Below are 27,505 nucleotides of genomic sequence, written 5' to 3' on the forward strand. Positions count from 1 at the left end.
TCCTGTGTTCATCTCTCAGCATCAGAGCACACATGCCATCATTGGCTGTCATTGGAGTGATGGATATTTTAAGAGGGCGAAAGTAGAACCCCTCGTACTATAGCAACATCTGTGTCTCCCTCCTAAATAGGTGGGTTGGCATGCATGCACCCCTTTAGTCTGCAGTGTGTGTGATTACAGTGCATGGAGCTGTGCTCGCTCTGCAGTGTCTGTGCCACATCTTCGGTGTACCTTGGCTGTGCAGTATGTCTGTATGAATCCATGTTGTGTGTATCTGTTGTGTACAGTGTGAGTGCCTGTGTGCTTCTGTGTGTGTGTATATGTGTGCGTACTTATCTTTACAGTCACAGCCTCCATGAGGTGGTTGTTTAGGGCAGGGTTTGGAATGCAGCCAAGTGATGTCACGTGGACCAGAGCCACTCCCTGGCTCACATTTCTGCAGAGAAACGAAACTAAAACTTTCCCACTCTGAGCCATGGCTGCAGCTACCCCTGTCCAGAGTCTGAAGGAAGAGGCGACCTGCTCCATCTGTCTGGAATATTACAAAGATCCGGTGATCACAAAGTGTGGGCACAACTTCTGCCGCTCCTGCATCAGTGGGTGCCCCCAGGGGTCGGACTCAGACCTCACCTGTCCTCAGTGCAGGGAAGTCTGTCCCCAGGGGGATCTCAGGCCTAACCGGCAGCTGCAGAGCATGGTGGAGCTGGTGAAGCAACTCTCCCTGCAGCCTGAGAGGGCCCCCCTGGAGCCAGAGAGGGGCCCCCTGCAGCCAGAGAGGGCCCCGGGGGAGGGTCTGTGTGAGGAGCACGAGGAGAAGCTGAAACTCTTCTGTGAGGAGGATGATGAGCTCATCTGTGTGATCTGCAGAGAGTCCAGCGGTCACAGATCACACACAGTGTATCCCACAAAAGAGGCTGCTGTGAAGTACAAGGTAAGGAAAATCCTTCTTATTTATTTATTTTGCAATTTATATAGCGCACCAAACCCGGAGGCATCTAGGCGCTGTCATTTATTTATTTATTTTTACATTTGTAGCATCGCACACAATCCCTTGGGCATCAAGGCGCTAGTTGCAGGTCAGGACCAAAGTGTGGAGCGGAAGATTAGGGAGACAGTCATAGCGCATTTAAGTAAAAAGCCACGTTTTCAGAAAGACCAGTACGATTGTTCAGCTCGCAGGGCGAGGGGCAAGGAGTTCCACAGTTTTGCATGAATGACAGGGAGGCTCCGCCCCTGCTCTGGGAAGCTGCACCCCCTGCTCTGGTGCGGCGGAATCCTGGGGTGATAAGACGGTGAGCGCAGGTATGGTGTGTATGTCAGTGCGGGTAAAGCAGAGCAGGGTTACTGTGCCCTGGCATGGTGTATTACTATGGCTACAGCAGTTACGTGCCCTGGCATGGTGTATTAGTGTGGTTACAGCAGAGCAGAGTGACACGACCTGGCATGGTGTATTAGTGTGGTTACAGCACAGCAGGATTACTGTGCCCTGGCATGGGGTATTAGTGTGGTTACAGCAGAGCAGGGTTACTGTGCCCTGGCATGGTGTTTAATTATGGGTACAGCAGAGCAGATTTGCAATGCCCTGGCATGGTGTATTAGTGTGGTTACAGCAGAGCAGGATTACTGTGCCCTGGCATAGTGTATTAGTATAGTTACAGCAGAGCAGGGTTACTGTGCCCTGGCATGGTGTATTTGTGTGGTTACAGCACAGCAGGATTACTGTGCCCTGGCATGGTGTATTTGTGTGGTTACAGCACAGCAGGGTTACTGTGCCCTGGCATGGTGTATGAGTGTGGTTACAGCAGAGCAGGGTTACTGTGCCCTGGCATGGTGTATGAGTGTGGTTACAGCAGAGCAGGATTACTGTGCCCTGGCATAGTGTATTAGTATAGTTACAGCAGAGCAGGGTTACTGTACCCTGGCATGGTGTATTAGTGTGGTTACAGCAGAGCAGGGTTACTGTGCCCTGGCATGGTGTATTAGTGTGGATACAGCAGAGCAGAGTGACACGCCCTGGCATGGTGTATTAGTGTGGTTACAGCAGAGCAGGGATGCAATGCCATGGCATGGTGTATTAGTTACAGCAGAGCAGGGTTACTGTGCCCTGGCAATTTGTTTTAGTATGGGTACAGCAGAGCAGGATTACTGTGCCCTGGCATGGTGTATGAGTGTGGTTACAGCAGAGCAGGGTTACTGTTCCCGGGCATGGTGTATTAGTGTGGTTACAGCAGAGCACGATTACTATGCCCTGGCATGGTGTATTAGTGTGGATACAGCAGAGCAGAGTGACACGCCCTGGCATGGTGTATTAGTGTGGTTACAGCAGAGCAGAGTGACACGCCCTAGCATGCTGTATTAGTGTGGTTACAGCAGAGCAGAGTGACAAGCCCTGGCATGGTGTATTAGGGTGGTTAGAAGCCCTGGCATGGTGTATTACTATGGTTACAGCAGAGCAGAGTGACATGCGCTGGCATGGTGTATTAGTGTGGTTACAGCACAGCAGGAATACTGTTCCCTGGCATGGGGAATTAGTGTGGTTACAGCGGAGCAGGGTTACTGTGCCCTGGCATGGTGTATTAGGTTGGTTACAGCAGAGCAGGGTTACTGTTACTGTGCCCTGGCATGGTGTTTTAGTATGGTACAGCAGAGCAGGGTTGCAATGCCCTGGCATGGTGTATTAGTGTGGTTACAGCAGAGCAGAGTGACACGCCCTGGCATGGTGTATTAGTATGGTTACAGCACAGCCGGATTACTGTGCCCTGGCATGGTGTATTAGTGTGGTTACAGCACAGCAGGATTACTGTGCCCTGGCATGGTGTATTAGTGTGGTTACAGCACAGCAGGACTACTGTGCCCTGGCATGGTGTATTAGTGTGGATACAGTAGAGCAGAGTGACATGCCCTGGCATGGTGTATTAGTGTGGATACAGCACAGCAGGATTACCGTGCCCTGGCATGGGGTATTAGTGTGTTTACAGTGGATCAGGGTTACTGTGCCCTGGCATGGTGTATTAGTGTGGTTACAGCAGAGCAGGGTTACTGTGCCCTGGCATGGTGTATTAGTATGGTTACAGCAGAGCAGGGTTCCTGTACCCTGGCATGGTGTATTAGTATAGTTACAGCAGAGCAGGGTTCCTGTACCCTGGCATGGGGTATTAGTGTGGTTACAGCAGAGCAGGGTTGCAATGCCCTGGCATGGTGTATTAGTGTGGTTACAACAGAGCAGAGTGACACGCCCTGGCATGCTGTATTAGTGTGGATACAGTAGAGCAGAGTGACATGCCCTGGCATGGTGTATTAGTGTGGTTACAGCAGAGCAGGGTTACTGTGCCCTGGCATGGTGTTTATGTATGGGTACAGCAGAGCAGGGTTGCAATGCCCTGGCATGGTGTATTAGTGTGGTTACAGCACAGCAGGATTACTGTGCCCTGGCATGGTGTATTAGTGTGGTTACAGCAGAGCAGGGTTACTGTGCCCTGGCATGGTGTTTAAGTATGGGTACAGCAGAGCAGGGTTGCAATGCCCTGGCATGGTGTATTAGTGTGGTTACAGCACAGCAGGATTACTGTGCCCTGGCATGGGGTATTAGTGTGTTTACAGTGGAGCAGGGTTACTGTGCCCTGGCATGGTGTATTAGTGTGGTTACAGCAGAGCAGGGTTACTGTGCCCTGGCATGGTGTTTAAGTATGGGTACAGCAGAGCAGGGTTGCAATGCCCTGGCATGGTGTATTAGTGTGGTTACAGCAGAGCAGGATTACTGTACCCTGGCATGGTGTATTAGTGTGGTTACAGCAGAGCAGAGTGACATGCCCTGGCATGGTGTATTAGTGTTGTTACAGCAGAGCAGGGTTACTGTGCCCTGGCATGGTGTATTAGTGTGGTTACAGCAGAGCAGGATTACTGTGCCCTGGCATAGCGTATTAGTATAGTTACAGCAGAGCAGGGTTCCTGTACCCTGGCATGGGGTATTAGTATGTTTATAGCAGAGCAGGGTTGCAGTACCCTGGCATGGTGTTTTAGTATGGGTACAGCAGAGCAGGGTTGAAATGCCCTGGCATGTTGTATTAGTATAGTTACAGCATAGCAGGGTTACTCCACCCTGGCATGGTGTATTAGTGTGGTTACAGCAGAGCAGAGTGACATGCCCTGGCATGGTGTATTAGTGTTGTTACAGCAGAGCAGGGTTACTGTGCCCTGGCATGGTGTATTAGTGTGGTTACAGCAGAGCAGGATTACTGTGCCCTGGCATAGCGTATTAGTATAGTTACAGCAGAGCAGGGTTCCTGTACCCTGGCATGGTGTATTAGTATGTTTACAGCAGAGCAGGGTTCCAATGCCCTGGCATGGTGTATTAGTGTGGTTACAGCAGAGCAGGGTTACTGTGCCCTGGCATGGTGTTTTAGTATGGGTACAGCAGAGCAGGGTTACTGTGCCCGGGCATGGTGTATGAGTGTGGTTACAGCAGAGCAGGGTTACTTTGCCCTGGCATAGTGTATTAGTGTGGTTTGCAGCAGAGCAGGATTACTGTGACCTGGCATAGTGTATTAGTATAGTTACAGCAGAGCAGGGTTTCTGTGCTCTGGCATGGGGTATTAGTATAGTTAGAGCAGAGCAGGGTTACTGTGCCCTGGCATAGTGTATTAGTATAGTTACAGCAGAGCAGGGTTACTGTGCCCTGGCATGGGGTATTAGTATAGTTACAGCAGAGCAGGGTTACTGTGCCCTGGCATAGTGTATTAGTATAGTTACAGCAGAGCAGGGTTACTGTGCCCTGGCATGGTGTATTAGTGTGGTTTGCAGCAGAGCAGGATTACTGTGACCTGGCATAGTGTATTAGTATAGTTACAGCAGAGCAGGGTTACTGTACCCTGGCATGGGGTATTATTACGGTTAGAGTAGAGCAGAGTTACAATTAGAGCAGGGCAAGGCTTGCAATTCATGCAACGAAGTGAAGCCCCCAATACACCAACTTCAACATAGACAACTCAATCATACTGGTATCACCATCCTTCAAGACCTTAGGGGTTCACATTGACGCCAACCTTTCAATGAACAAACAAGTCAGCGCTATAGCCTCTGCATCAGCGTTCAGCACCAAACTCATCAATGCCATCAAACCCTACCTCTCCGCCCCCCAACCGAGGGGCCATAGCAAGAGCAACCATAGGCACTAAACTCGATGACTGTAATGCCCTCCTAGCCGGCACCTCAGCTAAATAAACACATCCACAGACTACAAATCACCCAAAATAACGCCCTCAGAGCCACCTTGAGCATCCCCAGAAGGGACCATGTATCCCTTGCCAGACGTTCAGCACGATGGCTTCAGGTCACAGATCGAATCACGCTGAAAATCCAGACGCATCAACAACACTGCTCCCACTTACCTATCTGAAGCAATATCTAGAACCACTTCCGACCGACCGACCAGATCTCAGTACACCAACCAGCTACACACTCCTCGCATCAAGAGAGCCACTGCTGGAGGCCTAGGCTTCTCTTACATCGCACCACAACTCTGGAACTCTCTCCCGTTCACCCTCAGAGCTGAAACTTCCATCTCGGCCTTCCGTAACAACCTCAAATCCACACTCCTCAATTAGTACCATGACTCTCCTCCTCCCACCATGACATTGGTATATTGTAATATAACCAGAAATGTATATGCATACTGTATATAACCAGAAATATAAATGTAAATAACTTAACTATTGTACCTTGTATATATATTGCTGATGACTCTGTAACTAAGACTGTACTGTAACAAGCGCCACGATGTCCCCGGACTGCTGAGCGCTATATAAATGTTAATAAAACAAACAAACAAACAGTCGAGCCAGAGCCGAGCCGGAATTATGGCTCGGCTCTAAGAGCCAGAACAAAGCAGAGCCATTAGAAAAATGCATGTAAATTAGACAGCCTACTACTTCATAGGTAACAGCAGTGACATAATAAAACATGGTGTATTTATCACCACTGCAACTACAGACAAAACTGGGCTCGGCCTCTCAAGGCTGTAACAAACCTCAGTACCATTAACTGTCCTAAAGTAAGTTTGCAACTTCTATTTCACCTCCAACCTCATGACCTTTAGATCCTTGGAAGCCTCTCTGAGATCTTCTTGGTAGGGCCAGCACTGAATACAAATTCATAATATGTAACCATGTGCCCAGAAAAAGGATTCAAGCCTCGTGGAACAGTGCCTTCCAGGGGTGGACTCAGAACCAAAGGAGGCCGTGGAAAGAATGTTCAAAGTGGCCTCATACTATGCATTTTGAGCAAGCCAACCATTTCCCGTAGGAAAATTGGATATAAAATGGCTAACCATATAAAAGAGGCCAATGATGCAGAGGCCTACTGAGAAATCTCCAGAGGTCCCTGTAGGCCAGTCCATCTCAGGGTAACCATAGAAAAGAGGCAATGATGCAGAGGCCTACTCGGAAATCTCCAGAGGTCCCTGTAGGCCATTCCACCTCAGGGTAATCACAGAAAAGAGGCAATGATGCAGAGGCCTACTTGGAAATCTCCAGAGTTCCCTGTAGGCCAGTCCACCGCTGGGTAAGCACACAAAAGAGGCTAATGATGCAGAGGCCTACTGGGAAATCTCCAGAGTTCCTTGTAGGCCAGTCCACCCCTGGGTAATCACACAAAAGCGGCCCAGGATGCAGAGGCATGCTGGGAAATCTCCAGTCCACCCCTGGTGCCTTCATGAACTCTGGGCCCCTGCTGGGATTATACCAGATGGCTTGTGTCTCCCTTATGTGTTCTCCTTCCTTGTTTTTTCCTCAATTTGCTCTATTCTCCTTACACCCTCCAAGCCTTCTTTTCTTTTTCAATAATATCCCCATCTTTCTCTTGTTTTGTTTACTTTCTCCTCCCACCCCCCCTTGGCAAATATAGTGCTCTTAACGTTTGGCTCGGCTCGGCTCTTGTTTGGCTCTTCATTATCGAGGACTTAGAGCTGAGCCAGAGTCAACATTTGGCTTGAGCCAAGCTTGAGCCCTTTTGATTTTCAGCTCCAGTAGGTATGCCCTGGCATGGTGTTTCAGTGTGGCAGCAGCAGGGTTACAATGATCTGGCATGGTGTTTCAGTGCGGCTGCAGCAGTGTTACAGTGACCTGGCATGGTGTTTCAGTGCGGCTGCAGCAGTGTTACAGTGACCTGGCATGGTGTTTCAATGTGGCTGCAGCAGGTTTACAGTGATCTGGCATGGTGTTTCAGTATGGCTGCAGGAGGGTTACGGCGATCTGGCATGTTGTTTGTGTGGCTGTAGCAGGGTGACAATGCCCTGGCATGGTGTTTCAGTGTGGCTGCAGCAGGGTTACAGTGACCTTGCATGGCGTTTCAAAGCGGCTGCAGTAGGGTTACCGTGATCTGGCATGGTGTTTCAGTGCGGCTGCAGCAGGGTTACAGTGATCTGTCATGGTGTTTCAGTGCAGCACAGTTACTGTGATATGGCATGGTTTTTCAGAGTGGCTTCAGCAATGTTACATTAATCTGGCATGATGTTTCAGTGCAGCTGCAGCAGTTTAACAATGATCTGATATGGTGTTTCACTGCAGCTGCAGCAGGGTTACAGTAACCTGGCATAGTGTTTCAATGCGGCAGCAGCAGGGTTACCATGATCTGGAATGGTGTTTTTAGTGTGGCTGCAGCAGGGATACAGTGATCTGATGAGGTTTTTCAGTGTGGCTGCTGTTTGTTTGTTTGTTTGTTTTATTATTTATAATGTGCGATATACCCTCAGGTAACAGGGCGCAGCAGTTACAAGTATATGTAAAGCTTAGTTACAACAACGTTACAGGCAGGCACTAGATACAAAATATACACAGGTAAAACATATTTACAGATTTACAGATGACAGGAGCAAGGACAGGAGAGCAGATACTGCATACAATTTACTTGCAACAACAGAGTATGCAGGAATAGGTGACGGTAAGCGAGCATGCATCTGGAAGAGAGTGGGATGGACTCCGGGCAGTCAATCCTGGCAAAGAATCCTAGCTGCTTATTATGTTAGTGGCCCTTCGCTTTCAGCCACAGGATGGCATTAGTCCTGAGGTTTTGGTAGGGGAGGTCAGTTCTCAGAGTGGGAGGTAGGGAGTTCCACAGTTTAGCTGCTTTCACCGGGAAGCTATTACCGCCAATATTAGAATGATTGAATTTGGGAATGGAGAGGCAGTCTTTATAGGCAGTTCTCGACGGTCTCCAAGATGAATGTCTGTGGAATCTGTCAGCCAAGTAGGTAGGCGCAGCATTATTAAGGGACTTGGTGCGTACGTGATGGAGTTTTTAGGATGATTTTATCATTAGTTGGAAGCCAGTTATACTGTTGGCTAATCACAGAGATGTGGTCTCTTCTGGAGATGCCTAATGCCGCTCTAAGAGCATTGTTTTGGAGAGTTTGGATTCTTCTAGTGGTAGCTTTGGTTGATCGCAAGTAGAGAGCATTGCAATAGTCAAGGCGAGATAAGATCAGGTCTGTGGCTAAAATGATGCAGCTAGTGTCAGATAGAAATGGTTTGGCAGTGCGGATAAGCTTACATGTATAGGCCGTGGAGGACGAGTTAACTTGTTTACTGAAGGTGAGGTTAGAATCCAGATAGAAACCTAGTGTTTTTACCTCATGTCCAACTTTGATGCTGTTGCCATCGATTGTGAAGGATGAGTAAGCGAGTCCTAGTTGTTTAGACTGGATGTAGTGCCCAGGATGATAAGTTCGGTTTTATCATCATTCAGGCATAGACCATGCGTGGCCATCCATGCCTGGATGATGATGTACACTCTATTCACCAAGGCCAAATCCTCTTCATAATCCCCAGAAAGTGAGAGGAGGATCTGGGTATCATCTGCATAGTTAGTGTAGGTGATACCGAGAGGATCCAAATCATCGAAGAGGGGCTTCGTGAAAATGTTGTACAGTGTGGGCGAGACACAAGAACCCTGGGGCACACCACAGGGGATTGGTATAGGGTCGGCAGCTGCTGTGGGGGAACAAACCCTCATGGTTCTACGGTTTAAGAAGGATCTAATCCATGTAATAGCATTGTCAGAAAAGTGGGCCGATGTGTTAAGGTGATTGCAGAGTATGGTGTGATCAACCAAGTCAAATGCGGCCGAAAGGTCTAGGAGGAGGAGTAGGGCAGCTTTACCGTTGTCTCTGAGCTCGTCGACTTGAGTCTTCAGACCAATCAGAGCTGGCTCTGTACCGTGCTGAGGGCGGAAACCAGATTGTCTAGTTCGAGTAGGCCGTGTACTTCCAGGTGTTTTTGAATTTGTACATAGGCAACCAAGATTTTTAGAAGAAATGATACTGTCGTGATTGGTCTGTAATTGGTAGGTGTAGAGGGATCAAGAGCAGGTTTTTTTAAGAGTGGGAGTACCCAAGATTGTTTAAGATTGTTGGGGATAGTTCCAGTGGTAAAGGATGCGTTAATTAGCTTAGTAATGAAAGGAGAGAGGTCTCGGGCCGCATCTTTGATGAGCTGTGCAGGGCAGAGATCACCCTGGCAATTCGATGGTTTCAGGGACAAGATAGTTCTTTCTACTTCAATAACGGAGACTTTAGAGAAGTTGACTCGGGTGGATTTGTTAGCAGTGCTGCTCTCAAATGTTTTGGAGTGGGTGGCGTCATTTAAAGAGGCTCTTTTACTAGAGATTTTATTTTGTAGGGTGGATATTTTATTGGCTAGTGCGTTTTGGATCTCTGAGCACCATTTTTTTATCTTTGATGCAGGTGTCAAGGGGAGCTATGGGGGTCTCTAATTCTTTGAGAATAGTGAAAAGTTCTTTCATGTTGGATTTGGCTTGGGATATACGCGAATAGAAGGATGTAAAGTTTGCTAGACATATTTCTTTTTTGTAGAGGGATGAGACTGGCGGGATGGCCGCAGCTGTGCTCACAGTGATGGTTGGGGCTGGCAGGATGGCCGCAGCTGTGCTCACAGTGATGGTTGGGGCTGGCGGGATGGCCGCAGCTGTGCTCACAGTGATGGTTGGGGCTGGTGGGATGGGCACTGCTGTGCTCACAGTGATGGTAGGGTTGGCGGGATGGCCACAGCTGTAGTGACTGTGGTAGTTGTGCAAGTGGAGGCTGTGGTGTCCTTGGTGGTGGTGGTCCGTGGTGTCCGGCGGCAGCGGCTGGTGCCCCTTGAAGTCCTTGCATGGGCCACTTTATTGTCAGATGATGTGCCTGAGGGAGTCAGAAAGGCAGGTTGTCAGTGAACAGTGTGGATTAATGAAGCAGAGATACATGCATTATGTCGGTCGTGGCTGTGTTGTGTCGGGGACATGGCGTGGTACATGGCATGGTGCAAATATGCGTGTGTTATGCGTACTGAGCTGCGGGATGTGTGATGTTTGTACATGGTAGGGTAATGCGCTGGGGATACTGTGTTGGTGTACTGCCACTTGCTGGATACAGTGTTTGGGGGGGCATTCACTCTGTGGGATGTTGGGGAGGGGTGTGGTATGGATGTGGTAAGCATGGGTTTGCTGCCTGTCCCAGTTACAGGGACAGTTGTGCATTTATGCTCGGTGGTCGGGCTAGCTGGGATGAGGGGGTCAAATGTTGATTTTGTGTGCAACAGTGGTCATTTGTGGGTGGAGATGGGGCTTAGCACTGCTGTGATTTGGTGCCAGGGGAAGCACGGCAGACACACATGCAGTATGCTGTGGAAGGGTGATCTGTGTCTGTGTGGGAGCAGATGCATGTTCAGTTGGCAGTACAGGGTGCCGGTGCTGGGTTCTACATGCATTACTGGGATGGGTCATAGTTTGGTGGCCAGGGTGTATGTCTATGTATGCACCCAGGATGTAGTTTCCTTGGGGGGAGGCATGCAGGGTGTTTTTGGGGTTGTGGATGATGCAATTACCATTTCTGTGATATGTTGGTACAGTGGTGGGTGCAGGGTGACCAGGGAGGTTGATATTACATTGGGTTTACGTGTACTCACCAGCCTCTTCGGGTGTCCCGGCTCTGGCCTCCGCAGCGCCAACCCCTTCAATGGACTCTAGGTGCAGCACACTGCTGCACGTCTCCTCCCAGGGTATCAGGCATATTGGGGATTTGCTCCTGCTGCCTGTGGCCATGCCCTGTCTCCGCTGGGTCAAGAGGAGGTTGCGTACCCTCGGGGCAACCTGCGCCTATCACTTGTGGCAGTCTCGCACTGTGCGTGGGGTTGTGCCGACTGCCGACACCTTCTGGGCCACCTCCTCCCAGATGCTCTTCTTGCGCAGCTGGGTCTTCCTGTGCTGGTCATTGCTGAAGAGCTCTGGTGCATGGTGGACAATGGTATCCGCTAGCATGTTGAGCTCCGAGTCAGAGAAGCGTGGCTTTCGCTTGCGGGTCTCACAGGCGGTAGATCACATGCTGACAGTGGAGTTTGTCTGGTCAGGAGGGGTGGATGTCGCCTGTGCTTTGAGGATTGCAATGGATTGTGTTTTTTACATGGCCGCCGGCCAGTTTCCTGTTCCGGCAATCACTTTATTTCTGGTCCCGGTAATTGTGGGACCGCTGTTGCCATGTGCGGGTGGGTTAAGCACCGTGATGCTGGATTCGGAGGCACCGGCACCGAGGACGACAGTGTGGTCAGTTTTTGGGCTGTTTGATGGTGTTTCCGTGATGCCGGTACCGCTGTTTCCGGCATGCCGGAATGCGCGTGCCTGACAACACATAATCATCTGGTGATTCCGGAGTCACGGGTTGCCGTAAACGGTGGCACTGGCATGACTGTAACTGGGAATACTTACTGGCATTCTTGTAATGAGGCTCAATGTCCTGGCATGGTGCTTCAGTGCGGCGGCAGCAGTGTTACAGTGATCTGCCATGGTGTTTTAATGCGGTTGCAACAGGGATACAATGATTTGGTAAGGTGCTTCAGCGTAACTGCAGCAGGGTGACAATGCCCTGGCATGGTGTTTCAGTGCGGCCGCAGCAGGGTTACAGTGATCTGGCATGGTGTTTCAGTGCAGCTGCAGCAGGGTTACAGTGATCTGCAAGGTGTGTCAGTGTGGCTGCAGCAGTGCTAAAAGGCCCTGGCATGGTGTTTCTGTGCTGCTCCAGCATGTTTACAATGCCCTGTCATGGTGTTTCGGTGTGGCTTCAGCAGGGTTACAATGATCTGGAACGGTGTTTCAGTGCAGCTGCAGCAGGGTAACAATGATCTGGCATGGTGTTTCAGTACTGCTGCAGCAGGGTTACAGTGATCTGGTATGGTGTTTGAGTACGGCTGCAGCAGCGTTACAGTGATTTGGCATGGCGTTTCAGTATGGCTGCAGCAGGGTTACAGTGATGTGGCATGGTGTTTGAGTGCAGCTGCAGGGGGGTTACAGTGATCTGGCCTGGTGTTTCAGTGCGGTTGCAGCAGGGTGACAATGCCCTGGCATGGTGTTTCAGTGCGGCTGCAGGAGGGTTACAGTGATCTGGCTTGATGTTTCAATATGGCTGCAGCAGGGTGACAATGCCCTGGCATGGTGTTTCAGTGCGGCTGCAGGAGGGTTACAGTGATCTGGCATGGTGTTTCAGTACGGCTGCAGCAGGGTGACAATGCCCTGGCATGGTGTTTCAGTGCGGCTGCAGGAGGGTTACAGTGATCTGGCATGGTGTTTCAGTACGGCTGCAGCAGGGTGACAATGCCCTGGCATGGTGTTTCAGTGCTGCTGCAGGAGGGTTAAAGTGATCTGGCTTCATGTTTCAGTACGGCTGCAGCAGGGTGACAATGCCCTGGCATGGTGTTTCAGTGCGGCTGCAGGAGGGTTACAGTGATCTGGAACGGTGTTTCAGTGCAACTGCAGCAGGATGACAATGCCCTGGCATGGTGTTTCAGTGTGGCTGCAGGAGGGTTACAGTGATCTGGCATGGTGTTTCAGTGCAGCTGCACGGGGGTTTCAGTGATCTGGCATGGTGTTTCAGTGTGGCTGCTGGAGGGTTACAGTGATCTGGCATTGTGTTTCAGTGCAGCTGCAGGGGGTTACAGTGATCTGGCATGGTGTTTAAGTGCGGCTGCAGCAGGGTGACAATGCCCTGGCATGGTGTTTCAGTGCGGCTGCAGGAGGGTTACTGTGATCTGGCTTGATGTTTCAGTATGGCTGCAGCAGGGTGACAATGCCCTGGCATGGTGTTTCAGTGCAACTGCAGCAGGGTTACAGTGATTTGGCATGTTGTTTCAGTACGGCTGCAGCAGAGTTACAGTGATTTGGCATGGTGTTTCAGTATGGCTGCAGCAGGGTAACAGTGATCTTGCATGATGTTTCAATGTGGCTGCAGCAGGGTTACAATGATCTAGCATGGTGTTTCAGTGCAGCTGCAGTAGGGCTGCAGTGGTCTAGCTTGGTGTTTCAGTGTGGCTGCAGCAGGGTTTAAATGAACTGGCATGGTGTTTCAGTGTGGCTGCAGGAGGGTTAAAGTGATCTGGAATGGTGTTTCAGTGCCTGCACCTTAGTGGCTCCCTATCTCTAATAGTTTAAGGTGTTGGTCTCCAGGGTTTGTGAGATTAACCAACAATCTGTATTAGATTCTATGGCCCTCATTACGACCCAGGCGTAGGACCATGGTGCTATTAGCACCATGGTCCATGCCGGATTCCAGCATGGTGGATGGCGGATTTACAGCCCCATTCCAAGGTTGGCGGGGCGGTAAATCCCCATTCACCATTTGCCCTTCCCCATTCCTATTTTTACCCCATAGGGCTCAATGGGGATGGGGAAGGCGCTAATTACGGCACCGTAAATTACAGTGCTGTAATTAGCGCCAAGGTCGCTTAGCGCCTTGGACTTTAACGCCTGCAGAAAGCAGGCGTTAAAGTGTGAATCTGGCGTTAGGGGTTTAACGGCGCCGTAGCCGTTTACGGCGCCGTTAAAACCCCTAACGCCAGGGTTGTAATGAGGGACTATGAAATTGGGGCAACAAAGTATATGGAGTATTCAACCAAACAATGTTAGCCTACAACACTATATTGAAAAACATTCTAACATGTAATACAAACATTAATTTCTTGAGAGCACAGGCTTTTAGAATAAAAGACCACAGTTGATATCCACACACATATGCATTCAATTTACAATTCCCTTAGTTCCTACGGTTACACGTCAGCCCCAGAATAGGTGTTGTGATATGATGTACTAAGAGAACATCATATATAGGAACTAAGGGAATTGTACCTTTACATATATATCAGAGTAAAAAGGTGCGGCTGCAGCAGGGTTACAATGATCTGGCATGGTGTTTCAGCGCAGCTGCAGCATGTTTACAATTATCTGCCATTGTGTGTCAGTGTGGCTGCAGCAGGGTTACAATGCTCTGGCATGGTGTTTCAGTGTGGCTGAAGCAAGGTTACATTAATCTGGCCAGGTGTTTCAGTGCAGTTGCAACAGGGTTACAGTGATCTGGCATGGTGTTTTAGTGCGGCTGCAACAGGGTTGCAGTGATCTGGCAAGGTGTTTTAGTGCTGCTCCAGCATGATTACAATGATCTGGCGGAGTGTGGCAGGAGTGTTTCTCGTGTGAAGGTGCTGCCAGTTCCAGTGTTTTTGTTTTGTGTTCATTGCAGAAAGGAGGAGACAACCCTTTATAACACCCTGCCTGAAGCGGAGCATCGCAGAGTGTGGCAGGAGTGTGTCTCGTGTGAAGGTGCTGCCAGTTGCAGTGTTTTTTGTGTTCATTGCAGAAAGGGGGAGCCAACCCTTCATAACACCGTGCCTGACGTGACGCGGAGTGTCGCAAAGTGTGGCAGGAGTGTTTCTTGTGTTGAAGGTGCTGCCAGTTCCAGTGTTTTTTTTTGTGGTCATTGCAGAAACCATTTATTCACCTGCACAACCATTTATGACCATTTATAACACCCTTCCTAACGTGGAGCGTCGCGGAGTGTGGCAGGAGTGTTTCTCGTATTCCGCGTGGGCCGAGTGGACTGGTGAACTTGTGGACAATGGAGAAAAGAACCGGCATCCCCCGACGCGTGCCCAATTAAAACGAAGCTGCAGTGAAGCACCGGGAAAATGCATGCCTGGAAGGAGATCCCAGCTGTTAGCGGGCGATCCCTGCGCCCCCGTGAGCCCCCACACCCCCGTGCACACAGAGACACACGGAGACCGATGCTGTTCGTGTGGGCTCCCCGGTGGCTCTGCTGCCGCCGGGCGACGCCCCTTTATTTATATGGCACGCGACGGAGTGAACGTCACTCCGTCGCGTGCTTGCCCTTAAAGGGGCCACGCCACACTCCTCCTTTTCCATAACAACAAACACAAAGGAGGATACAATTGTTCTACGTTCTACAGCACACAAAACTGGCTAATCACTACTTTACAGCACACACATTAGGAATCCCCCATGTATTGGCAACCACCCTGGATCCCCAGCGGTGCCTTCACACAGTCCGGCGACCCATCGCCAACATGACCCCAGATCAGTCCGTCACATAGTCACTCAGGTGGGCAGGTTTCCCACGCCCTGTTCTCAGGGGGTACCTCCTGCCACTGTCCCTTACCGGAGTACTTGAGTCGGTTCTTCCGCGAACAGGCGAGTCCATGGTGGGGACATCTCCTCCACTATCGTCGGGTAGTTCTTCGCCAGCCTCTTCTCGATTCGCTCCCGGGTCACCCAGTCTCCTAAAGAAACTGGCATTTCTGGTCACCGACGATGTCCCATCTGATGCAGTCACCATAGACCCCTTCACCGCTACAACATCCAGGGGGGCGGGCTCGTATGTGAGGGAGAGCTTGCCCTGCGGATGACGGTTCCTCACTAATACCTCATCCCCTGGGGCAATGTTGGGTGGCTTCAGACCTCTTCTCATGTTCTCCGCCCGAGTTCTTGCCAGCCGATCTTCCTCCACCTGCTCATTGTCAATGATGGCGGGCTCTCGGGCCCCTACCTCAGGTACGACATCCCGAGGGCACCTCTGGAAGAGGGCCTCCGCCGGTGCTACTCCCGTCGATGAATGGGGAGTGGTTCTGTATCCCCGTAGGAATACATACAGGGCCCTCTGCAGACATTCACCCTTGCCTTGGGCGATCCGGAACACCTTGTTAAGGGTGCGCATCATGCGCTCGGCCTCCCCGTTTGCCCTGGGCCAGAGGGGTGTGACCTTCCTGTGCTGAATGCCATAGTTCTTTAAGAGTTCAGCAAAGCTCTCACCCTGATACGGTGCGCCATTGTCAGTGCACACAACCGATGGAAGGCCATGGGTGGCGAAGATCTTTTCCACGGCGATCACCACGTCACCAAACGCCAGCGACTCCACAAATTCCACCTCCGGGTATCGCGACCACTCGTCGACCATCACTAGGAAGTGCATCCCTCTAGATGTAGAGCCGAAGTCAGCATGCACTACTTCCCATGGCTTGGTTCCCCTAGGCATTGTCTCAATGGATGGGTCCCGCTGGGCTGGGGATGCGGCCTGACACCACCGACGCGAGGCCACAAACTCTTCTACCCTCCGCTCTAGCTCCGGGAACCACACCTTCTGGCGAAGCCGAGCCTTTGTTTTGGGCGCCCCTTGATGGCCCTGGTGGGCGAGAGCGATTATCTGTGGGATCTTCGTCTGTGGCACCACTATTCTGTCGCCTCTCAGCAGGAGTCCCGATTCCGAGAATGCAAGTTCTTCCCGCACCTTCCAGAGCTGTTCCAGTGCCACCCTGGCTTCGCATGTTCGACGGTCAAGCGCTTCAAGCACCGTCTTCCACGCACCTTGTTGCATGGCCAGTCTTAGAATGGCGAAGCACTCGTCATCATTCGACGCCCGCTCCAGCTCCTCCACCTGCATGGAGTTGGGGGTGGCAGACTCAACGACGAGACGAACGTGTTCATCAGCCTCCTCCGCGGACACAGACGCCCAGGCATCCCCACATGGGTGACGTGACAGATAGTCTGCAGCGTTGCTTACACCAGGCCGATACACCAGCGACACGCCGTATTCAAGCAGGGCAAGCATCCAGCGCTCTATCCTTACTGGTGGTCTGGAGGAGGAGCCTGCCATGATGGGTAGCAGTGGTTTGTGGTCAGTGATGACAGTCACCGGACGCCCTAGAATGTATAGGCGAAAATGCCTGCAACCCCACAACACCGCCAGGGCCTCCCTCTCGATTTGCGAGTAGCGTTGTTCAGTGTCCGAGAGTGCCTTGCTCGCATAGGCTATTGGCCGAACTTCCTGCTCGCGCCCCACTTGAGTGAGGACCGCCCCCAGACCATAGGGACTGGCGTCCACGACTATTTCCGTCGGCAGGCTAGGGTCAAAGAACGCCATGGTGTCTTCTGCCGCTAGGGCACCCCGGATGTCATCAAATGCCGCCTGCTCGAGGGGCCCCCACTGCCACACGGAGTCTTTCTTGGTTAAAGATCTTAGAGGCTCAGAGCGGGACGCTAGATTCCTGATGAAGCGGCCACAATAAGTGACCATGCCCAAAAAGCTCCTCACCTCAGCGACGTTTTCAGGTGGGCGGGCCTCTCTAATGTCCTTCACCTTACGGGGGTCGGGTGACACCCCATCCGCTTTAAACACGAACCCAAAGAACTCGATTGTTGTCCTGAGGAATTCGCATTTCTCTTTGTGTAAGGTGAGTCCCAAGAGACGGAGGCACTCAAATGTCTTTGCAAGGCGGGTCATGTGTTCTGCCTCTGACTTGGAGTGTACTAAGATGTCGTCACTGATGTTGATGACCCCATCCAGATCTGCTAATGCCCCTCTTATGATGTTTTGAAAAACTTCCGCTGCAGAGGACACTCCAAAACTCAGCCTCTTATACCGATACAGGCCCCGATGGGTGGTGAAGGTGGTGATGTATCGGGACTCAGGGTGCAGAACCACCTGATGATATCCTGCCCTCAAGTCCAGCTTGGAGAAGAATCTCGCCCCCTGTAATTCTGCAATGATGTCGTCCATGGTGGGGGTTAGGTGTCTCTCTCTTTTGATCGCCTTGTTGGGCAGGCGCATGTCGACACAAATCCTTACTGCATCTGGTTGTTTGGGCTTCCGTGCGACGACAATGGGTGAGACCCAAGGAGTGGGGCCTTCCACCTTCTCAATTATGTCCAGCTGAACAAGGTTGTCCAATTCCTGGTCTACCAGATCCCTGAGGTGAAACGGTATGCGCCGGTGCTTCAGAGCCACCGGTTGTATGGACTCATCAATGTGCAAGCGGACTGGTTCCCCCACTAACTGTCCAATGCCTTCAAAGAGGGATGTGTGCTTCTCCAGGAGCTCCTGGATGTCGTCAAGATATACGTTGTATGCGAATGTCACAATCCCCAAAGCTTCAGCAGCTGCGCAGCAGAGGAGCGTGTTGGTGCTCACCGGCGTGACGTAAAACCTTGCCCGAATGCCTGAGTTGCCATATTGAGTGTCAGCCACAAACACACCATCCAGTGGGATTGGATGGTTGCCTCCAAATGTGAAAATGCGCGCTCTCGGTGCCGCCAGCGGTGGTGGTGCCTGCATTGTATCATAGTGTTGCCTGGCCATCACGTTCACGGACGCCCCCGTGTCCACCAACATGGGTACTGAATCCCCATTGACCAGTACGTCGCATCTCGGCTGTCTCTTGGAGTGCGATTTCAGCATTCTTACGCATGACACGAAGAAAACATTCTCTTCATCTTCTTCTTCCTCCTCACCTTCTTGAGGGGGGCCATCGTCGGCCTGGTCCACCTGGGCAACGTTGGATGTTCTCTGGGGGCGGAAAGAGCCAGCCCGGACAGGTCCCCTGGGGACCATTTTCGGGACCGTCGATCTGCACACTCTTGCAAAATGGTCTGTGCCCCCACATCGTCCACACTTCACTCCCGCTGCTGGACAGTCTGCTGGGTGCGGGAGGTCATATCCACATTTTAGGCACGAGGACTGCGCCACTTGGGGCCGTGGACTTTGAGTATTCATGGGGCGTCTTGATCCGCGACCTCTTCCGACTGCGCATACCTCTTCCACCCTACCAGGGCGCACACCCGCTTCCATCCTTGATGCCCGCAGCTCCGACACCTCGTGGCACCTCCCCAGTTCTAGGATGCGGGGTAGTGTTATACCAGGCTCGCGCAGGATTTGACGCCTCAGCTTACCAGAGGAACAGCCTTGAATGAGGTGGTTGCGAATCATATCATCAGGGTCATTCCAAGCACAAGGTGCCGCCAGCCTGCGCAGCCGCCCATAAAACACATCCAAAGTCTCGTCATCTTTCTGTCTGGTGTTGCCCATTAGGAACCGTTCGTAATCCACATTGGCCATGGGCAGGAAGTGATTGTGGAGCGCAGTTTTGGCGGCATCAAAAGACCCATCCGCTGGTTGCAAGGACAAGAAGATCTCGTGCACAGCAGGGCCTGCAGAATACAGGAGAGTGGCCAACTTACTGTCGTCACTCGTCTCCATCGTGGCCCTGAAGTACATTTCCAGCCTGTCCATCCACATCTTCCACCTCTGTCCCAGGCTTGATGGCGTGCCCGAGACATCAAACTCTGGCATTGGCTGTAAGGTACCGGGAGGTCTCTGCAATGGTCTTGGTGGAAGGGCAGGCAGGGGTTGGGCTGGAGCAGCAGCCTGCTTTTGGGCCACGCGGCCGCTGCACCTTGATCCATGGTGTAAAGCGCACAGGCACCCCGTGATGGGGCCGCAACTTGGACACCAAACACAACCAGTACCTTGATGAGGATCCCAGCCCCTCAGGTGATTCAGATGATGTCCAGGTTCGAGGGTTTTCCAGGCAAATGTAGGACCACCAGGTTCCAGACTTCAGCCGGTGTAGAATTGAAGAATCCAAAAATCGAGCAGGGTAGGCCCCAGTGTGCATCCAGTAGGCCTCCAGGTAGCTCCACCCTTAAACTCGATGAAAAACAGTGAAAATGCAAATGACTTGCATTTCCACCAGCACGTGTTGCAAGCAGTGACTGTCCGCCACTGGAATCTCCAAAAATTGGGTCCGGATCTCTCACAGATGCTTCGTTATGAAGCCGTGAGTTTCCGAGGCCTTGTAGTCAAAATGGCCGCCGGCCACGCGTGTCTCTCCCCTCTCCGCGGCCAACATTCACGGATGCGCTCACACGCGATTATCTGCGCATCTCGAAAACGTTGCCACCTGTCCCAGGGATCGATCCCATCCTCGTCGCCATTGTTAGCGGGCGATCCCGCCGCCCCCATGAGCCCCCACACCCCCGTGCACACAGAGACACACGGAGACCGATGCTGTTCGTGTGGGCTCCCCGGTGGCTCTGCTGCCGCCGGGCGACGCCCCTTTATTTATATGGCACGCGACGGAGTGAACGTCACTCCGTCGCGTGCTTGCCCTTAAAGGGGCCACGCCACACCAGCCTCCTCAATCACAGACTTGAAAAGAGCCAGGACTATGGAGGTAAGTGAAGGGGTGGAAGTGGGCGGGGTGGTGGCTATAGTCGTCCCGGCACCTGTCCTGAACAATGGGTCTGCAACACCCCTAACCATCCGTAACCTACCTTGCACCTGCCCCCCCCCTAACCGGAGGAAGTGTGTTTCCTGCCCGAATCCCTGTCCCATTTGTTCCATCAGAAGCGTCGGTTTTTGGAGAAGCTCCTCAGGAACTGGGATTATCTGCTGTGATGAACAAGGATGCCCCCATAAAACTAAAAAGTCTGATATTGTCTCAATGACGAGTGTAAACAACTCGTTGGAAACAGCTACCCCGCAGAGAACTATTTGCCTTGACAGCTCTGCCAGGCCGTTTGAGAATCCCAGCCGTGTAGTAGATACTCACAGAGGGGCAACTCAAGTCCCCCGAATTAACCACATGACGCCAGAGGGCGACACGGTCCAAAATGCAGGGAGTTCGGATGCAATAGAGTCCGCCCACATCTTAAACAGAACCCTGTACATTCAGCCGCTGAAAAAGCTTGCATGGAAAACTGTAGAACGGTGCTGCAAATCTAATATCGAAAGGAGGGCCGTGCTAAGACATCTAAGCACAAACCACGAAACGGACATCTGTGGCGAGCCCCTAGACCCATGGACGACTTGATCATTCCGTTAGCGAGGGAGGTGCTTGCCTTGCCTGAAGCGGCTCAAGTAAGGGAGCCCTTGGCTTAGACCCCGCGAGCAGTGCTCCAGTCGTGATCTAAGAGCTAGATGATAACAACTATGCCGCGTTCGAATCTATTCCTGTAGAAATGTGGGAGGCAAGAGGAGTAATAGGAGCAATAAACCCCCAAGACGAGCATGCAGAGCACCTTGAAAAATTCAATTGTGGTAGTGGATCAAGTGATTAGAGATCTCGTGATCCTAAATGCCAAGATGGCTGCATCGACGGCGATGGCAAAACCTCTGCTAAATGAAGGCGCAAAGGAAGCGCCCCGGCTGGATGGGCTCGAATCGTTCGTGCCAAACACAGTGGGTACAATTGAATGGCTGAGCAAGCACGAAGTTGAATCAAGAGAGTCTGCCAGTAGGGTGACGCCTGATCGGACAAAGCTTGTGAGGAAACAGCGAAGAACGGAAAATAGTTCGGAGAGTGATTTCTGCTATTCACAGGAACTGAAAATTGACCATTTAATAACGGATGACTCTTCCTCCTCCTCTGAATGTGAACCCGAAAGACCATCAGTGAAGAAACCAAAACGTCAAGCTATAAAAGTCCCGAATTGGAGTGAGAGTCAAGGCAAGCTTCGAATTGACTTGATCATTGAAAAGGTGACAAATGAGCTGAGACCCAATCTAATGTCAGCAACGTCAATTGCAGTTACACCCCTGACAAAACTCTTCAAACAATTGTTTTAAAACTATAGAGATCAAACTACATTGATTGCAGTACTAAATACAAAAATCATGAAACTGGAGATGAACATGGTCGAAATGGCTGGACAAAATGCAACGATATGGAGCAAGCACGATCTCTCGATGACAGTGCTGAAAGAAGCATTGAAAAACAACCGTGAAGACAAAAAATTGTTGGCTGAAGTAGCTTGTGAAGCTCTTGCAATTTTGAAAAAAGAACATGACTCTAGAGTATCCATGGAGCGAAATATCGTAGACACGGGGTCCAACCGATCGGATAGTCGGCCGTCGAACATTGATCCAATGGAGCTGTGCTGTTGTTGCTATTCTGGCTGTGGGAAGCCCGAAAAAGCTACTTTGTCGAAGGAAATGAGTGAAACGAACTCGAATATACATGATAGGGGGATCAGCCCTTGCCGTGAGGCTAGTAGATCAACTCTGGCGCCCCCCTCTACTCACCCAAACAGGAATGGGCCCGATATTGAACGGAATGGATGTGAGCCTACAACCCCAGTCAGCGTGAGTCAACCTCAGCTATCGTCAAAGGAGAACAGAATTTTGACCCCGCAAGTCCCAGAGTCGGAGTCTTCTGCACCGAAGACTATCGAGGGGCCCATGATTGACAAAAGAAAATCTAAAGCGATGGCCCTGACGCAGTATCAAAAAGAGTCGGAATGGTTCGACATATTCGAAAACTCACAGGCCCCAAACAAAGCATCGACCTCCACCAAAATGGATGACACTCTATTGAAACAGGGGAAGTGCAAACAAAAATATATATATATATGCCTGCCCAAAAGAACAAAAATGCAGGAAATGCCTCCAATTTCTTTAGGAATATAAAATCTTTGAATGTCACGATTACCAACACAGAATCAAACTTAGATCAAAATCCTAACAAACCCAATGATGATAAAAAGAGCCACAACTCAGTGGAGAATAATGGGGCGCTTGAAAAGGATGTGCTGAAAAATCCCAGTATAAATGGAGACGACAATGAAGGCAGTGACGTGGATTTGATGAACTTGGTAACCTAAAGCACTCCTGATGAAGAGTGCAAGGATGAATGAAATCTAGAAAAAGCTGGACAGTCTAGTGCAGAGCCTTCCGCAAAGGTGCTCGGAACGCAAAATGAATTGGAAAAAGACATTCTAGTTGAGAAAGCAATAGAGCACGGGAAGGCATACTCTATAAGAAAGAGAGTGGTGGAAAAGTCGCCCTCGCCCAAGAAAAGTGTTGGAGGCCCCCTCGGAGCAAAAAAGAGGAGAAGCTCAAGAAGAGCTTAAACAAGAACTATATGGCGCAATTTGAGAAGGTCAACAACGCATCACCCTCAAGAAATGGTATGATAGATATGGGCAGGATCGAAGCTGCAAGTCACGAACAACAGAAAGGAAATCTGAAAGTGCCTGCAATGACAGCTCCACAGAACCTCAGGAGCTGAGCTGGAGGGATGATCAAGGCAAGATTGACCTGAGGAAGGAAATCAATAAACCTGCTATGCAGCCGCCAGAGAATAGCTATCGAATTCTGGTGGAATGGCTCGAAAAAAGATATGGCCGGGCAGTACTAAATAGAAGCCTCGTGATGCAGCTATTTCACTTCCTCCCTGTACTGAGGGCCATAAAAAGCACTGAAATAAAGCGAGTAGAAATCCTGGATGATGACAACCGTGAAGGAGTGCTGCTACACATTGATTCAACAAAAATAGTACAACTAGTGATGATGTGTGAACGACAGCTACTCAACGCGGGTTTTCAAGTTTATGAGGTCGACAACACTCTGAAGGTGCATAGAGTACCTGATGAGAGGCTAAACATCCAAATGCGAGTGGCACAGGGCCACCAAAACGCACACAAAGTAGCCTACATAAATCATGAAAGAATAAACGATGATCGCACAGTCCCCAATACAGTGGAGAATGTGCCAGCGGACTAGACTACTTTAGTACCAGCCGACCTGAAAATGAAAAAAATAAAAATCACGATCGAGAACCTGAGAGATAATCCTCCTGTCGATAGTACCCTGGAGCTCTCGAGTCCAAGCATAAAAGAAGTCGACACCTGGGCCTGGATAGCTAAGTCCCTAAATGAGACAAGGACGAGCTAATGCCATGAGTCTGTCAATCTGCTAGTGCTAGCCTCATGGAACACCAGAGGCTTTAGTCACTTAGTACGCTCACCAGTGAATGAGTTAAGGGCCTAACACATGATATGCCTCCAAGAGACGAAGTATTGGACCTTATTGAATCCATAATTACTGTAAACATTAAATCATATATAGTCCTCTTTGGAGATCTGAATATTAGACTAATGGGACTCTCACCCCATCCAGCCAAGAAGTGTAACGGCTGTAGCAAGATGGAGAATCTTAAAATAATGTGGCTAGAAGAAATGGAAGCTCGGAACATGAATATGATGAATGGAAACATCAGTGGCCACCACGAGAAACGTGCGAAAGAGGAAGTCAAAAGTCAATTTTGGACTACTTCGTTTCAGAAACAATGGTCGACGAGATATTGGCACTAAAGGTGATAAAGACACCTCAAAGCGACCATAACTTGGTAACCTTAACATGGAAACAAGGAAACATGCTCCAAAAAAACCAGTGGAGACAGGATGTAACTCTAGAACCAGGGTGAAATCGCCTTCGGCTGAATACCAGTGACGTTACTGCCTTAGCTAATGAAATAAGACTTATGACCTCAAACTCTGTGAAAGATCTGATAGAATATAAGCATCTTATGGAAGTGTACAAAGTGCAGTCGGCGGGAAAAAAAAAAACCACATATCGGAAACATGAATTTGATCCTCAAGTGGTCCAAAAAAAAAAGAATTCAGGAAAGGACTCAGAAGCCTCAACACCATCACTGGCGTAAACCGAAATGAGTTAAAAAGGAAATTAAGAACAAACTATAAAAACTGGCTAACATCACATAAAATGATCCTGGAACAATGAGACACTGAGGCGGTACTTAAGGCCCTGGCACAAAGAAATTCAAGAGGGTTCTGGTCACAACTAAATGAAATGGAAAATCCACAGAAGGCGGCCTTAACGAACATGGTCACCGAAGCCCAATGGACCATCCATTACAGTATGTTGTTCACAAAACAAAAAGATTTGAAGAGCCCTGGTTTTTGTACAAGTCAGCCGTGGGACATCAAAATCGACCAAGATGATATCAGGAGGTGTATTCAACAAATCAGCACTTTAAGGGCTGCTGGCCCCGACGGATTGTCCAATCAAATGCTAAAAAGCAATCCAGAGGAGTGGACTGAGTTTTGCGACGTACTGTTCAAGAACATAATCCAAGAACGATGAATACCAGCCTCATGGAAATCAGCGATAGTTGTGCCGATTTTTAAAAAGGGTTGCCGTATGGGTCCTGCTAATTATCTGCCAATAGCGCTCTTGGATGTGATAGGGAAAATATTCGCATCCCTCCTACTAGTGCAATTGGCTAATTGGATAAGCATAAATAATGCCTTTGACGTGTGACAATCTGGTTTTGTTAGGGGGGTCGGGTGCGGACTGAACCTCCTCATCCTGAACCTAGATGGAAGCGATCCGAACTGGTCAGAAAGTTTATCTAGCGTTTATAGATTTGGCCCACGCTTTTGATGGCGTTGACCGCGAAATACTGTGATCAAAACTAAAACTCTGTGGATGCCCTCACAGCCTGATACTGGCAATAAAAGAACTTTACTCAGATACTGAAGTCCAGATTCGTTAGGATAGGGACGGCCATCTCTCCAATCCAATAAAAACAGCAAGAGGAGTTAAACAAGGGTGTCTGCTAGGAGCAATGCTGTTTAACTTCCATATCTCAGAGGATGGTGAAGCGCTAGATGGAGTTAAATCTTTCCCTCCAAAACTAAACGGAACGCACATTAGTTGGTTACTGTATGCAGATGATATAGTACTTCTTGACTTGACCCCTATTGGCCTACAAAGAAAGCTGAACGCCCTAAAGACCTACATTGAAGATAATGGACTTGAAATAAATGTAGCCAAGTCTGAAATCTTGATATTGAAGGGGCGTGGCCAGCCAGCCATGGAGTAGGACGTGCTCCGAGGCGGCTGCTCCAATAGATCCGACATTGATCCTAAGAATAACGCACACGTGGTCCGAAAACTGCTGAAAACATAAGGGAAGGCCTCGGAAGCAGCCTTCTACCAAAGGAGCAAAGGACTGTTCGTGTTGAGCAGCGATGACCGAACTATGAGCACTGCAGGGGTCGCCTGGTGGAACACGAAGTCTCGCAAAATGGCAGCGGACAAAGGCGTCGGGTTCGGAAAACACCCCGATCGCCAGAACGACTGAATCCAGCAATTCGCTGTGACTGAGGGGCTCGCTTCATATGATGGTTGGTGGCGCACGTTCAGCCTGTAGGAACAGCTTCAGGAGACGTGCTGTGTTGTGCGATGAGCCCGGGAAAGGAGGAGCTCGAGACACATTATTGCAAGTGGCCGCCGAAGCTCATGTTGGCTGGGGCACCCAGCGGAGCGTTGAACTAACAGCGAGACATTAGGAGCGTGATACATTGTATATCTGGACTTGGAGAAGCCATCTGCCTCGCGTGCTGGAACATATCGCTTGGAGGAAGCCGACCGCAACGACGCTCGGCCATGCCGAGGCAGGCCTAGCTGCAAGGAATTGAGGTGCACTGGAGCGTGAGCGGGGCCGCCTAGTGCAGCGGAGATCGGCTGCGAGAGCCGCGCGGGGCCTCGGATGGGAAATGGTGGGCGCCGCGCGCCTGAGCTTTTCATGATACGGCCCCAGGAGTGGAAGGCAGAGGTATTAATAGTGCACCGGACTGACAGTAGAGCCTGGAGGAAGGAGTTGGATAAGGTGTGCGTGGCACGGGGGCGGCGAACATTGCGGAGAGATCGATGATAGTGGCCTCTGGAGTGTAGCTTGAGGCTGCCGCATGGGTGCAAGCAATGGCGACCGTGCTTTTATTTATTGAAACCAACGATGGTGCAGCATTGAGACCTGGAGGCACGTGCAGAGGCTGAATACTGGCACGCGACGCTGTGTGAGCCACAGGGTGAGAACCAGTACTGTAAGACACAAGCTGTGAAGTGGGCCCAGACCACGGGAAAAATTGGAACTACGCAGCCCATAAGCGGCTGGGCACAGTGAACGCATAGCCGCAAAGGACCCCGGGGACTGGATGAGCAAGAAATAGTGCGCCCTAGCACGCAACGCCATAAACTGTATCGTGCACTGTATCGTGCAAGGACATAGGGCCTCATTCCGAGGTTGGAGGTAAGTACCGGTCGTTTCCGGCATGGCGTAAAGTACGACTCCGGCAAGGTTCCAGACCGCTAATTGCGTCCCATTCCGACCTCGCGGACACGCGCTTTTCGCCATGCCGGAAAAGTACCTAGCGGCATGCCGCAAAAACCCCCCGAAAAACCCCTACCGGCCTGCTGCGACACGTACATTACAACACCGCCATGGAAGCAGCAGCGATAGTAAATAACGGGGACCGTAATTTACGGATCCCGTAAATTACGGTCACCGCAAAACAACGGAACCGGAAATTACGTCATCGCACAGGAACGGGAAGGAGCGCAGCGGCCATCTATAAAAACACAATCCATAGTCATCCTCATCAGGCAGCACCCTCGGGAGCAATCCGAAGTTGGGGAAAGCATCAGGAACCCAGGAACTATGCCTAAAGCACCTAAGAAGTCTGCGGACCGGCTCCGCAAGAAGCGATTCTGCCCTGATGAGCTCCAGGTCATGGTGGACCACCTGGCAGAACACGGTGACGTGGT

At 50.6% G+C, this 27,505-nt stretch overlaps 1 protein-coding gene across 1 annotated transcript in view; it reads left to right on the plus strand.

Annotated features, from left to right (window-relative positions):
• The first annotated feature begins 437 nt into the window (after positions 1-437).
• LOC138447907 (E3 ubiquitin-protein ligase TRIM39-like) overlaps positions 438-27,505 on the plus strand; it is a 268,721-nt gene continuing 241,653 nt past the window's right edge. Inside the window, exon 1 of the mRNA XM_069604422.1 lies at positions 438-931. Within this exon, the coding sequence (XP_069460523.1) occupies positions 476-931 (456 nt within the window). The 5' untranslated portion in view covers positions 438-475. The remainder of the gene's footprint in view (positions 932-27,505) is intronic.

This window comes from Ambystoma mexicanum, chromosome 3q (genome assembly GCF_040938575.1).
Source record: "Ambystoma mexicanum isolate Mex_15411 chromosome 3q, UKY_AmexF1_1, whole genome shotgun sequence".
NCBI lineage: Eukaryota > Metazoa > Chordata > Amphibia > Caudata > Ambystomatidae > Ambystoma > Ambystoma mexicanum.